The sequence below is a fragment of the Haliotis cracherodii genome, unplaced genomic scaffold (genome assembly GCF_022045235.1).
Source record: "Haliotis cracherodii isolate W230 unplaced genomic scaffold, xgHalCrac1.p SCAF_16, whole genome shotgun sequence".
Lineage (NCBI taxonomy): Eukaryota > Metazoa > Mollusca > Gastropoda > Lepetellida > Haliotidae > Haliotis > Haliotis cracherodii.
The window spans coordinates 31,077,700-31,092,225 of NW_027266271.1; the positions used below are offsets into that span (position 1 = coordinate 31,077,700).

General features: G+C 42.0%; 1 protein-coding gene across 5 annotated transcripts; it reads left to right on the forward strand.

Annotated features, from left to right (window-relative positions):
- The first annotated feature begins 105 nt into the window (after nt 1-105).
- LOC139464068 (beta-1,4-galactosyltransferase 3-like) lies at nt 106-10,358 on the forward strand. 5 transcript variants are annotated; one of them, XM_071245622.1, is made up of 9 exons: nt 106-333; nt 1,781-2,023; nt 2,427-2,641; nt 2,832-2,849; nt 3,186-3,373; nt 5,688-5,810; nt 7,397-7,492; nt 7,783-7,971; nt 9,702-10,331. In XM_071245622.1, exons 2-9 carry the CDS (start codon nt 1,837-1,839, stop codon nt 9,724-9,726), a joined length of 1,041 nt encoding a protein of 346 aa, XP_071101723.1. In that variant the 5' UTR covers nt 106-333; nt 1,781-1,836; the 3' UTR covers nt 9,727-10,331. The 5 variants fall into 5 exon arrangements, 4 of the variants coding, with proteins under 4 accessions (XP_071101723.1, XP_071101722.1, XP_071101720.1 ...); XM_071245621.1 differs by lacking the exon at nt 2,832-2,849 and adding an exon at nt 2,946-2,963; XR_011653093.1 differs by lacking the exon at nt 2,832-2,849 and adding an exon at nt 10,340-10,358 and having other exon boundaries at nt 108-333; nt 2,427-2,659; nt 9,702-10,281.
- The last annotated feature ends 4,168 nt before the right edge of the window (nt 10,359-14,526 follow it).

Sequence of the window (14,526 nt, forward strand, 5' to 3'; positions counted from 1 at the left end):
CTTACAACCATAACGGTGACGATACAAACTGTGCCCTGTGTGATGTTAGTTTATTTTAAGCGTAATAGCGAAGGTATCGCGAATGAAATGTTTCTTTCCAAACGATTTCTGTGGAGGAAAGACACAAGGGTAGTTATGGAAAGTGCGCAATATAGTAACTGGTTGTCTCACATCCATGTTTGGCTTTGAACACGTCAAAGGAAGGAGTAAAATTACACAAACACCGGTCTACGTGAGAGGAAAACCAAAACACAACATGACTGAAATATAGATCTCGATGTTTCGATGTTCGGTTCTTTTTAAGTTCGTTTTTCCTTCATGTAGATGACTGGGGTAAGATGTTACAATTACTCAGTAGTCCTCACACATCGCACGTGTTAAGATCCCAGGTGAAAGTAATTCCTCAACAACGTGGTATGGAACAAATAGTGAAATACAAAGTTGTCAAGCATTTTTTATTGAGTACTCTATTTCCGGAAGGTGAGAATGACAATGACATTATTCATATTTAACCGATGTTGACAAACAACGTGACACTGGGTGCGGGCATACTAGACGTAACCGTGTCACGTCTTTGCAACATTGTTACTGAGACGGACAACATAAAACACCAACCCTCATAACACTGTTACCGACAGTGCAACATGGTTCAGTGTGGGGAATAACGGAGACATACTGCCGTGTAGTTTGAATTAAGCATGTTACATCATGTTGTCTACTTGAATAGATCTATTAGTTAGTTTGGATATAACAGAGGTTAATACACGATTGTGTTTTGGGATGCTAAATATTGAGGATGTGAGGTATTACCTGTATATAGGTAAATTGAGGTTCATTCTTTCAAAGATACGTATCCAGTATCATTATTTCATGCTCGATACATTGAGTGATGTCAAATAACGGGAGCAATCATGTGGTGCCCCAGATGGCTGGATTAAGTGACTGAGTAAACATTATGTTGTACCAGCATTCTTAAGTACTCCCTTGTGCATCGCAAAATAGTGTGATACACTTTAAACCTCCAATACCCATCGCTACTAAATATCATGCATCAGGAATAAACATTGTATTTTGCAAGGTGTTGCATCCAAAGTCATAATACCTTATTCAGGATACTTGCCAAACCTACAAGCATGACAACCTCTTTATCATATAATGTCATTAATAAATTATTCTATCATCAAAATAATCTCTTAAAAATCGTACCTTAAAAGTGCAAGTAGTCCTGGAATCATTGGAATGTTCACATTAGTGTATTATGTCACAATGTCAGTGATTAGTCAGTTGCATAGTGACAACAGTTAATACAGTTCCAACCGAATGTCTTGCAGACAGTGACATAACCAGTGATAACTAACATTAAGAAAAATAAATTGCCTACAAATAACTTTTCAAGGTAGTTTAAACACACAAAAATCTTTACAATGACTGTCTTTCGCGGTGATACAAAGGTCCACCTGCTTGAGTACTTGCCCTTCATCAAAGTGAATCTATTCTAGTTAATGAGCTGACTTGTTTGTTTGGGGTCTGCCTGGTCATATTATACTGTCATAACATTATGAAATACACTCAGATTTCGGGACAGCTTTTGGACGATTTTACACCTGTCAGACTAACATTGTTATGTAAGTTCAGTGTATTTGATCACTTTACCGTAGTTGTTCAAAGTACAGATTTTGAATAACAAACATGATGCTGGTTCGTTTTTCGTTATTCGAATAATGAATACGAACCCGCCTGCTAACTTGAGGCTGCTAACTCTCATCACTTCACATGACAGATATCCTGTACGGGGAGATAGCCATCAATCCAAAGGGGAGGTAACCACCAATCAGCATGGTGTCCCGGAGTCTGCGGCGTAACGCGACGAACGTGTTGTTGTTTGCATACCTGTGCCTGTGGCTGTTTGCGTTGTTCAATTACAAGAGTCACTGCATCTTCACCATGCCCGACACATTGCTCCGGATGTCCCAGATCGGGGGCAGCGACGAGGGCAAGTGTAAAGTCCACTTTGACGAACTAGGTACGTTGGGATGCTCTTCTTTCTACATCGGTTACCATGGAATCATCAGAAGACAAACCACCAGATAATCTATTTTTTTCATGGGAGAAATAGTGTAAATGATGCATTTTGTTGGTGTAAACATTTGACTGTTTCCTGTGTTAATCATCCTCTTTGTTTTAATATCTTGATGTTCTGTTTTTCTGTATGTGATAAAAATATATATCCTACGTATCCAGAAATGACAAATACATATATGTATATCAATGGAGAATATGACTTGATTAAGCTGAAACAAAAAACAGTTCTTTGTTGCTGCATCATTTGAAGTAGTTAAAAGAAAATGATTTTCTTAAATAAAACAGATAATAAAGAATGATGGGTGTATACAGAAACCGCTATACTCATTCTGCTTTCATTACAGAGATTGCCAAAGTGGATATCTTTGACGAGCCGGCAGTTGAAGACATCGTGGCCAGGAATCCCACTGTGCAGAAAGGTGGGTGGTGGAAGCCGGAGGGATGCTCGTCCTGGCAGAAGGTGGCCATCATCATCCCGTACCGAGACCGCTGGCAGCACCTGAAGAAGCTGCTGCACCGACTCCACCCAATGCTGAGGAGGCAACAGATACACTACCAGGTCTTCGTCATCGAACAGGTGGGTAGATATGCTACCAGGTCTTCGTCATCGAACAGGTGGGTAGATATGCTACCAGTTCTTCGTCATCGAACAGGTGGGTAGATACGTTACCAGGTCTTCGTCATTGAACAGGTGGGTAGATACACTACCAGGTCTTCATCATCGAACAGGTGGGTAGATACACTACCAGGTCTTTGTCATCGAACAGGTGGGTAGATACACTACCAGGCCTTCGTCATCAAAAAGGTGGGTAGATACACTACCAGGCCTTCGTCATCGAACAGGTGGGTAGATACACTACCAGGTCTTTGTCATCGAACAGGTGGGTAGATACGCTACCAGATCCTTGTTATCAGTCATCATGTGATTTTTGCACCTGATAACTTCACCTGTAGTGCAAATATTGATGGGTGTGATAAAAATAACGAACAAACCAATGCCAACCAACAGTTGCCTTGGAGATTGTTGTGACAGTTGTTACGTCTCATAAAGATGGAGTGTGCAAACATTTGTGGAACTCCTAATTTGGTATCACATGTTTCAGAGAGGAAGTGACAAGTTCAACCGTGGCAAATTGATGAACGTTGGTTTCATGGAGGCGATGGCGTATGACAAGTTTGACTGTTTTGTGCTGCATGATGTGGATCTGATCCCGGAACATGACAAGAACTACTACATGTGCGACCAGCATGCCCGTCATCTCGCCTCCGCCATTGATGAGATGCGATACCAGTAGGAGACTTCTACCTATATCTCTTGCTGTAGTTGTTTTGTTTTGTTTGTTGTTTAATGCCACACTCAACAATATTCCAGCTTTATGACGGCAGTCTGTAAATAACTGAGTCTGGGGTGTGGGTGGGGAGTAGGGTGGGGTGCGTGTAGTGAGTAGGGTGTGGGTTGGGCATGGGTGGGGAGTAGGGTGGGGTGTGGTTGGGGTGTAGGTGGGGTGTGGGTGGAGAGTAGAGTGGGGCATGGGTGGAGAGTAGGGTGTGGCGTGGGTGGCCCCCTTGTCTAATTCGTTGTGCAGAGTTTGGCCCACATACGAGCCAGATCATGAGTTTGAATCCTGGTTTGCTCTGGTCATGTTTCTGGGTTTGTCAGCAAAATAGCCATATGGACCCGTGAAGATCTCAGGTAGGATAGGTCTTCAGCAACCAATGCTTGCTGTAAAAGGTGACTATACTTGTCGTAAAAGACGACTAACAGGATTGGGTGGTCAGGCTCACTGACTTGGTTGATGCATATCATCGATCCCAATTGCGTGGATCGATGCTCATGATATCAATCACTGGATTGTCTGGTCCAGACCCTATTATTTACAGACCGCTGTCATATAGCTGGAATATTGCTGAGTGCGGCATTAAACAACCAACCAGCCAACCATGCTTGTGGTTTCACTACAGTAGGAAACATTTAATACTTGCATCAGTTAGACTTTCCCCTCACCTCAAACTGAAACTGAAATAATGTTTGAAGTGGTGAATTGGAGGGACAGGCTTGATGAATTGGATGGTCAGGCTTGATGAATTGGGTGGACAGGCTTGATGAATTGGGTGGACAGGCTTGATGAATTGGATGGACAGGCTTGATGAATTAGGTGATCAGGCTTGATGAATTGGATGGTCAGGCTTGATGAATTGGATGGTCAGGCTTGATGAATTGGGTGGTCAGACTTGATGAATTGGATGGTCAGGCTTGATGAATTGGGGTGGACAGGCTTGATGAATTGGGTGATCAGGCTTGGTGAATTGGGTGGACAGGCTTGATGAATTGGATTGACAGGTTTGATGAATTGTGTGGACAGGCTTGATGAATTGGGTGGACAGGCTTGATGAATTAGGTGATCAGGCTTGGTGAATTGGGTGGACAGGCTTGATGAATTGGATTGACAGGTTTGATGAATTGTGTGGACAGGCTTGATGAATTGTGTGGACAGGCTTGATGAATTGGGTGATCAGGCTTGGTGAATTGGGTGGACAGGCTTGATGAATTGGATTGACAGGTTTGATGAATTGGGTGGACAGGCTTGATGAATTGGGTGGACAGGCTTGATGAATTGGGTGGACAGGCTTGATGAATTGTGTGGACAGGCTTGATGAATTGGGTGGACAGGCTTGATGAATTGGGTGGACAGGCTTGATGAATTGGGTGGACAGGCTTGATGAATTGGGTGGACAGGCTTGATGAATTAGGTGATCAGGCTTGATGAATTGGATGGTCAGGCTTGATGAATTGGATGGTCAGGCTTGATGAATTGGGTGGTCAGACTTGATGAATTGGATGGTCAGGCTTGATGAATTGGGTGTACAGGCTTGATGAATTGGGTGATCAGGCTTGGTGAATTGGGTGGACAGGCTTGATGAATTGGATTGACAGGTTTGATGAATTGTGTGGACAGGCTTGATGAATTGGGTGGACAGGCTTGATGAATTGGGTGATCAGGCTTGGTGAATTGGGTGGACAGGCTTGATGAATTGGATTGACAGGTTTGATGAATTGTGTGGACAGGCTTGATGAATTGTGTGGACAGGCTTGATGAATTGGGTGATCAGGCTTGGTGAATTGTGTGGACAGGCTTGATGAATTGGATTGACAGGTTTGATGAATTGGGTGGACAGGCTTGATGAATTGGGTGGACAGGCTTGATGAATTGGGTGGACAGGCTTGATGAATTGGGTGGACAGGCTTGACGAATTGGGTGGACAGGCTTGATGAATTGGGTGGACAGGCTTGATGAATTGGGTGGACAGACTTGATGAATTGGGTGGACAGGCTTGACGAATTGGGTGGACAGGCTTGATGAATTGGGTGGACAGGCTTGATGAATTGGGTGGACAGACTTGATGAATTGGGTGGACAGGCTTGATGAATTGGGTGATTATATGTCATTGTACTCTGAAGGAATGGGTTGTTACTCATGATATCAGCAGTTGGTCTGAGTGATCCAAACAAGCAAACTCTGTGTATGAGTGATCCAAATGAACAAACTTTGTGTACTTGTGATTCAAGCAAACAAACTCTGCACTAGTCATTCATCCGGTTTCAGCGTCATGTACTACTACTATGCTGGGGGAGTGATCGCCCTCAACCGGGAGAACTTCAAGAGGATCAACGGCTACAGCAACTCCTACTGGGGCTGGGGCAATGAGGACGATGACCTTTCAGCAAGGTAAGTCTGTGGAACGTCTATCACTGTAAACATGGCCTTTCAGCAAAGTAAGTCTGTGAAATGTCTATCACTGTAAACATGACCTTTCAGCAAGGTAAGTCTGTGGAATGTCTATCGCTGTAAACATGGCCTTTCAGCAAGGTAAGTCCGTGGAATGTCTATCACTGTAAACATGACCTTTCAGCAAGGTAAGTCTGTGGAATGTCTATCGCTGTAAACATGGCCTTTCAGCAAGGTAAGTCTGTGGAATGTCTATCGCTGTAAACATGGCCTTTCAGCAAGGTAAGTCTGTGGAATGTCTATCGCTGTAAACATGGCCTTTCAGCAAGGTAAGTCTGTGGAATGTCTATCACTGTAAACATGGCCTGATGGTGTAGTGATATAAATGACACACTGTGTGATGGTGTACTGATATAAATGATAAAATGTGTGATGGTATACTGATATAAATGAGACACTGTGATGGTGTACTGATATAAATGACACACTGTGTGATGGTGTACTGATATAAATGACACACTGTGTAATGGTAGTGTTATAAATGACACCCTGTACGGTGGTGTACTGATATAAATGACAAAATGTGTGGTGGTTTACTGATATAAATGAGACACTGTGTGATGGTGTACTGATATAAATGACACACTGTGTGGTGGTGTACTGATATAAATGACACACTGTGTGATGGAGTACTGATATAAATGATAAAATGTGTGATAGTGTAGTGATATAAATGACACACTGTGTGATAGTGCAGTGATATAAATGACAGACTGTGTGATGGTGTACTGATATAAATGACACACTGTGTGATAGTGTAGTGATATAAATGACACACTGTGTGATGGAGTGCTGATAGAAATGATAAAATGTGTGATAGTGTAGTGATATAAATGACACACTGTGTGATAGTGTAGTGATATAAATGACAGACTGTGTGATGGTGTACTGATATAAATGACACACTGTGTGATAGTGTAGTGATATAAATGACACACTGTGTGATGGTGTACTGATATAAATGACACACTGTGTGATAGTGTACTGATATAAATGACACACTGTGTGATGGTGTACTGATATAAATGACACAGTGTGATGGTGTACTGATATGAATGACACACTGGGTGATGGTGTACTGATATAAATGATAAAATGTGTGATGGTGTACTGATATAAATGACACACTGTGTGATGGTGTACTGATATAAATTACACTGTGTGATGGTGTAGTGATATAAATGAGACACTGTGTGATGGTGTACTGATATAAATGATAAAATGTGTGATGGTGTACTGATATAAATGAGACACTGTGATGGTGTACTGATATAAATGACACACTGCATGATGGTGTACTGATATAAATGACAGACTGTGTTATGATGTACTGATATAAATGAGACACTGTGATGGTGTACTGATATAAATGACACACTGCATGATGGTGTACTGATATAAATGACAGACTGTGTTATGATGTACTGATATAAATGACAAAATCTGTGATGTGTACTGATATAAATGACACACTGTGTGATGGTGCACTGATATAAATGATAGATATATATTATAAATTATATCAGGATCCAGGAATCAGGGCTTCTGCTCACTCGGCCGCCAGAACACATCGGCAGATTCAAGATGGTCCGTCATCACAAGGCATCCCGGGCAGAGAATGGGTGAGACACTCTGGAGGACACACAATAAGCATATGATGCTAGTGTCAACAACAATAGTATGATATCTCAGTCAATATACTCAGCTCAACACAATATGCCATGCTTGAAACAATAAGAGTAGTATGCTTAGGACAATAGGAATGGCTATGCTTGAGACAATATAGCTAAGTTGTGATATAACTAGAATACTGTTAAAAGTGGTGTTTATACCAACTCACTCCTGTTAATAGTTTTTATAAGTTCAGTTAATCTACACAGTTAATTTACACATTGTTGTGTTTTTCTTATAGAAATGAAAGATTTTTTGGCTGGCGAGCCCGATGGCCAAAGGATGGTCTAAATGACCCTGTAGGGATGAACTACACGGTGATGAAGACAGCGGTGGAGCACCTCTACACCAACATCACCGTGGACATTGGCTACCCACCGCCCGATCTACAGACCAGGTTCGAGTCTGGACCCAAGGAAACATTACTGTGGTAGGTAGCCTCAGTCAACCCCTTGACCAGCTGTGGTCTTTGATTGCGTGACGGCTGACAGGTTACTAGGTAGGTAGCCTCAGTCACCCCCTTCACCAGCTGTGGTCTTTGATTGCGTGACGGCTGACAGGTTACTAGGTAGGTAGCCTCAGTCACCCCCTTCACCAGCTGTGGTCTTTGATTGCGTGACAGCTGACATATTACTAGGTAGGTAGTCCATGTCACCCCCTTGACCAGCTGTGGTCTTTGATTGCGTGACAGCTGACATATTACTAGGTAGGTAGTCCCTGTCACCCCCTTGACCAGCTGTGGTCTTTGATTGCGTGACGGCTGACATATTACTAGGTAGGTAGCCTCTGTCACCCCCTTGACCAGCTGTGGTCTTTGATTGCGTGATGGCTGACATATTACTAGGTAGGTAGCCCCTGTCAACCCCTTGACCAGCTGTGGTCTTTGATTGCGTGACGGCTGACATATTACTAGGTAGGTAGTCCCTGTCACCCCCTTGACCAGCTGTGGTCTTTGATTGCGTGACGGCTGACATATTACTAGGTAGGTAGCCTCAGTCACCCCCTTGACCAGCTGTGGTCTTTGATTGCGACGGCTGACATATTACTAGGTAGGTAGTCCCTGTCACCCCCTTGACCAGCTGTGGTCATTGCTTGACAAAGTCATCACTTTATTGTTGAGATGTTGCCAATGCTGTGAAAACGTTTGTAACTCTCTTCACATGTCACCTCACTAACTCACCTCACATGTCACCTCACATGTCACCTAACATGTCACCTCACATGTCACCTCACATGTCACCTACCATGTCACCTATCATGTCACCTACCATGTCACCTCACATGTCACCTACCATGTCACCTCACATGTCACATGTCACCTCACATGTCACCTACCATGTCACCTACCATGTCACCTCACATGTCACCTCACATGTCACCTACCATGTCACCTCACATGTCACCTCACATGTCACCTCACATGTCACCTCACATGTCACCTACCATGTCACCTACCATGTCACCTCACATGTCACCTCACATGTCACCTACCATGTCACCTCACATGTCACCTACCATGTCACCTAACATGTCACCTACCATGTCACCTCACATGTCACCTCACGTCACCTACCATGTCACCTCACATGTCACCTCACATGTCACCTACCATGTCACCTCACATGTCACTTACCATGTCACCTACCATGTCACCTACCATGTCACCTCACATGTCACCTCACATGTCACCTACCATGTCACCTCACATGTCACCTACCATGTCACCTACCATGTCACCTACCATGTCACCTCACATGTCACCTCACATGTCACCTACCATGCCACCTAACATGTCACCTAACATGTCACCTACCATGTCACCTCACATGTCACCTCACATTTCACCTACCATGTCACCTCACATGTCACCTACCATGTCACCTACCATGTCACCTCACATGTCACCTCACATGTCACCTAACATGTCACCTACCATGTCACCTCACATGTCACCTCACATGTCACCTACCATGTCACCTCACATGTCACCTCACATGTCACCTCACATGTCTTCTACCATGTCACCTCACATGTCACCTTACTGATTGTTGACTGAGTAATCAGGAAGTATGAGATTTAACAAAATTAATAGATTGTAATACTGATTGTCAGTGTGTTTAAGGATATGTCATATTTGTTTTGTTACATTTGTCACTGCAGGTTTTTGAAGTTCTACTACCCCTGAGAAGTAAATATGAAGATACATCTGTCACTGCAGGTTTTTGAAGTTCTACTACCCCTGAGAAGTAAATATGAAGATACATCTGTCACTGCAGGTTTTTGAAGTTCTACTACCCCTGAGAAGTAAATATGAAGATACATCTGTCACTGCAGGTTTTTGAAGTTCTACTACCCCTGAGAAGTAAATATGAAGATACATCTGTCACTGCAGGTTTTTGAAGTTCTACTACCCCTGAGAAGTAAATATGAAGATACATCTGTCACTGCAGGTTTTTGAAGTTCTACTACCCCTGAGAAGTAAATATGAAGATACATCTGTCACTGCAGGTTTTTGAAGTTCTACTACCCCTGAGAAGTAAATATGAAGATACATCTGTCACTGCAGGTTTTTGAAGTTCTACTACCCCTGAGAAGTAAATATGAAGATACATCTGTCACTGCAGGTTTTTGAAGTTCTACTACCCCTGAGAAGTAAATATGAAGATACATCTGTCACTGCAGGTTTTTGAAGTTCTACTACCCCTGAGAAGTAAATATGAAGATACATCTGTCACTGCAGGTTTTTGAAGTTCTGCTACCCCTGAGAAGTAAATATGAAGATACATCTGTCGCTGCAGGTTTTTGAAGTTCTACTACCCCTGAGAAGTAAATATGAAGATACATCTGTCGCTGCAGGTTTTTGAAGTTCTACTACCCATGAGAAGTAAATATGAAGATACATCTGTCACTGCAGGTTTTTGAAGTTCTACTACCCCTGAGAAGTAAATATGAAGATACATCTGTCACTGCAGGTTTTTGAAGTTCTGCTACCCCTGAGAAGTAAATATGAAGATACATCTGTCACTGCAGGTTTTTGAAGTTCTGCTACCCCTGAGAAGTAAATATGAAGATACATCTGTCACTGCAGGTTTTTGAAGTTCTGCTACCCCTGAGAAGTAAATATGAAGATACATCTGTCACTGCAGGTTTTTGAAGTTCTGCTACCCCTGAGAAGTAAATATGAAGATACATCTGTCACTGCAGGTTTTTGAAGTTCTACTACCCCTGAGAAGTAAATATGAAGATACATCTGTCACTGCAGGTTTTTGAAGTTCTACTACCCCTGAGAAGTAAATATGAAGATACATCTGTCACTGCAGGTTTTTGAAGTTCTACTACCCCTGAGAAGTAAATATGAAGATACATCTGTCACCGCAGGTTTTTGAAGTTCTACTACCCCTGAGAAGTAAATATGAAGATACATCTGTCACTGCAGGTTTTTGAAGTTCTGCTACCCCTGAGAAGTAAATATGAAGATACATCTGTCACTGCAGGTTTTTGAAGTTCTACTACCCCTGAGAAGTAAATATGAAGATACATCTGTCACTGCAGGTTTTTGAAGTTCTACTACCCCTGAGAAGTAAATATGAAGATACATCTGTCACTGCAGGTTTTTGAAGTTCTGCTACCCCTGAGAAGTAAATATGAAGATACATCTGGAGGGTATCTTGCACCTAGACCCTTAAACGAGGACGGAGAACAGACTGGGAGGGGATTGGGAGTTGGTGGGAGGGTTTTTGTGGGAGGAGGTGAGGGGGGAAGCTTCAGGTGACATGGAAGACTTGAGACTGATATCAGTTTTTGTCACTCTGGGCTGAGAGGAGTTATTTCATAGGAGACATATCTGAGGGGGTTGCTGCCATGTGCATGTTGTTGAACAGAGCTAGTTTGAACTGCTACCAACATTCCAGTGTAGATGTGGTGGATCTAGAGGGGTTGCAGGTGCGGTGGCAATCTGATTGGTTAGAATGTAACCCTAGATGGCAATCAGATTGGTTAGAATCTAACACTAGATGGCAACCTGATTGGTTAGAAATCTAGCCCTTGAATACTATTTCATTGGTTAGAATCTAACCCTGGATGGCAATCTGATTGGTCAGAATCTATCCCTGAATGGCAATGCGATTGGTTAGAACATATATGTGTTTCAGCTTCCCAGAGTTTAGGAGACGCTGACCTTGATGTTGGATACAGTTTTTCAGACAACTGTCATTAAATTGCTTCTATAGTGAATGGCGGTCAGAATTTTGGTACAATTGTGGCTAATATATCATTTAAAGATATTTTCATGCTTCAAAACTGAAAGTCAAGCCAGACCAATTTATATGTCAATACTTGAAGGTGAAGGTTGCATGGTGCGACATGGAGTGCTTCACTTACTGACATGTCCTTGACCTAGCATTCACAATGCTAGATTGAATGACTGTTGATTATACTAGTGTTACACCGGAACCATGTAGAACATGTAGGAGTTCCATATGAGCTCAAAATCACAAACAAGAAGAAAAATATATTCAGTCCTCAGTTGATGCCCTGACACTACTGCCAGGTTTTACCAGCTCTTGGTGTGAACCTCACTCCAGGGTGTCGCTGTACCAAATGATGTCAGCACTAAAGTGATCTTAGCACTAAGGTGATCGTAACTCCCATACCTTAACATAGACTTATGACAGTCGTAGCGCTAAGGTTGTTTTGTAGGACTTTCTACACATGACCGATGTGTGTGTCAAGTGAAAACAACAACAAAAACTGTGATAAGTGTTTGATGTATATCATTGTCATTAGGTACCAGTGCAGGTGTTGCTGTGTACAATTGTCATCAGGTGTCAATACAGGTGTTGATGTGTACAATTGTCATCAGGTGTCAATACAGGTGTTGCTGTGTACAATTGTCATCAGGTGTCAATACAGGTGTTGATGTGTATAAATGTCATCAGATTTCATAGCATGCATGGGTATTTTTACAGCTGAATGAATGAATATAAGTGTTTGATGTATATCATTGTCATTAGGTACCAGTGCAGGTGTTGCTGTGTACAATTGTCATCAGGTGTCAATACAGGTGTTGATGTGTACAATTGTCATCAGGTGTCAATACAGGTGTTGCTGTGTACAATTGTCATCAGGTGTCAATACAGGTGTTGCTGTGTACAATTGTCATCAGGTGTCAATACAGGTGTTGATGGGTACAATTGTCATCAGGTGTCAATACAGGTGTTGCTGTGTACAATTGTCATCAGGTGTCAATACAGGTGTTGATGTGTACAATTGTCATCAGGTGTCAATACAGGTGTTGATGTGTACAATTGTCATCAGGTGTCAATACAGGTGTTGCTGTGTACAATTGTCATCAGGTATCAATACAGATGTTGCTATGTACAATTGTCATCAGGTGTCAATACAGGTGTTGATGTATACAATTGTCATCAGGTGTCAATACAGGTGTTGCTGTGTACAATTGTCATCAGGTGTCAATACAGGTGTTGCTGTGTACAATTGTCATCAGGTGTCAATACAGGTGTTGCTGTGTACAATTGTCATCAGGAGTCAATACAGGTGTTGCTGTGTACAATTGTCATCAAATGTCAATACAGGTGTTGATGTGTACAATTGTCATCAGGTACCAGTGCAGGTGTTGCTGTGTACAATTGTCATCAGGTGTCAATACAGGTGTTGCTGTGTACAATTGTCATCAGGTGTCAATACAGGTGTTGCTGTGTACAATTGTCATCAGGAGTCAATACAGGTGTTGATGTGTACAATTGTCATCAGGTGTCAATACAGGTGTTGATGTGTACAATTGTCATCAGGTGTCAATACAGGTGTTGCTGTGTACAATTGTCATCAGGTGTCAATACAGATGTTGCTGTGTACAATTGTCATCAGGTGTCAATACAGGTGTTGATGTATACAATTGTCATCAGGTGTCAATACAGGTGTTGCTGTGTACAATTGTCATCAGGTGTCAATACAGGTGTTGCTGTGTACAATTGTCATCAGGTGTCAATACAGGTGTTGCTGTGTACAATTGTCATCAGGAGTCAATACAGGTGTTGCTGTGTACAATTGTCATCAAATGTCAATACAGGTGTTGCTGTGTACAATTGTCATCAGGTGTCAATGCAGGTGTTGCTGTGTACAAGTGTCATCAGGTGTCAATACAGGTGTTGATGTGTATAAATGTCATCAGATTTCATAGCATGCATGGGTATTTTTACAGCTGAATGAATGAATATGAGCAGACAGTGTTTTTGTGTCCGTTTATTCATCTTCCCGACAAGGGAGTTAACTGACTTTAAAAGTCATGTTTTCGACCTTGCCGAACTAGGCTAGAATTCCGTAGCTGAATCGTAGTGTCACAAGTGGCAATAACGAGTTATGTCCGTCCTCTTGACAAATCAGATTCCATCTATCCTATTACTTGCGTTTGATTCAAACAAAATGGCGGTGCCTAGTCAAGGTCTGATCGATAATAAAGATCTATGTTGTTATAAAACGTGTCTTTCCTCGCAAAATTCAACAAATTACCTGAGCACCTTGATTTAAAACATGAAAAGATTTGGAAAATATCTTTAGACGTCCAGTGGACAGATACAAATGCTTTGCAAATCTTGCAATTGACCTAAATCTGCAGTGAAGTTTACAAACCAGATGTTGATTTCGTTACAAGATTTTGATTGGACTATGTATAGACTTGTTACCTAGTTTGGCATGTGTAGAAACTGGACTTTTATAGGTAGTTAACTCCCTCGCGTCAGGAAGATGCCATTTATTTGGTTAATATATATATTTATAAGACCTTGTTAGATACTTTGTTTACAAAACGAGTGGACTTTCATAAAACTGACAGTTTAGAAATGCTTCATCAGTCAACTTTTTGAAAAATTAAATGTGGTGCAACATCAAAATGAAGCCTCTTGCAAGTCTATCTTTATACATTGACCCGGTTACTTCTGTTTTCTTATGCTGAAGCAATGTACAGAGG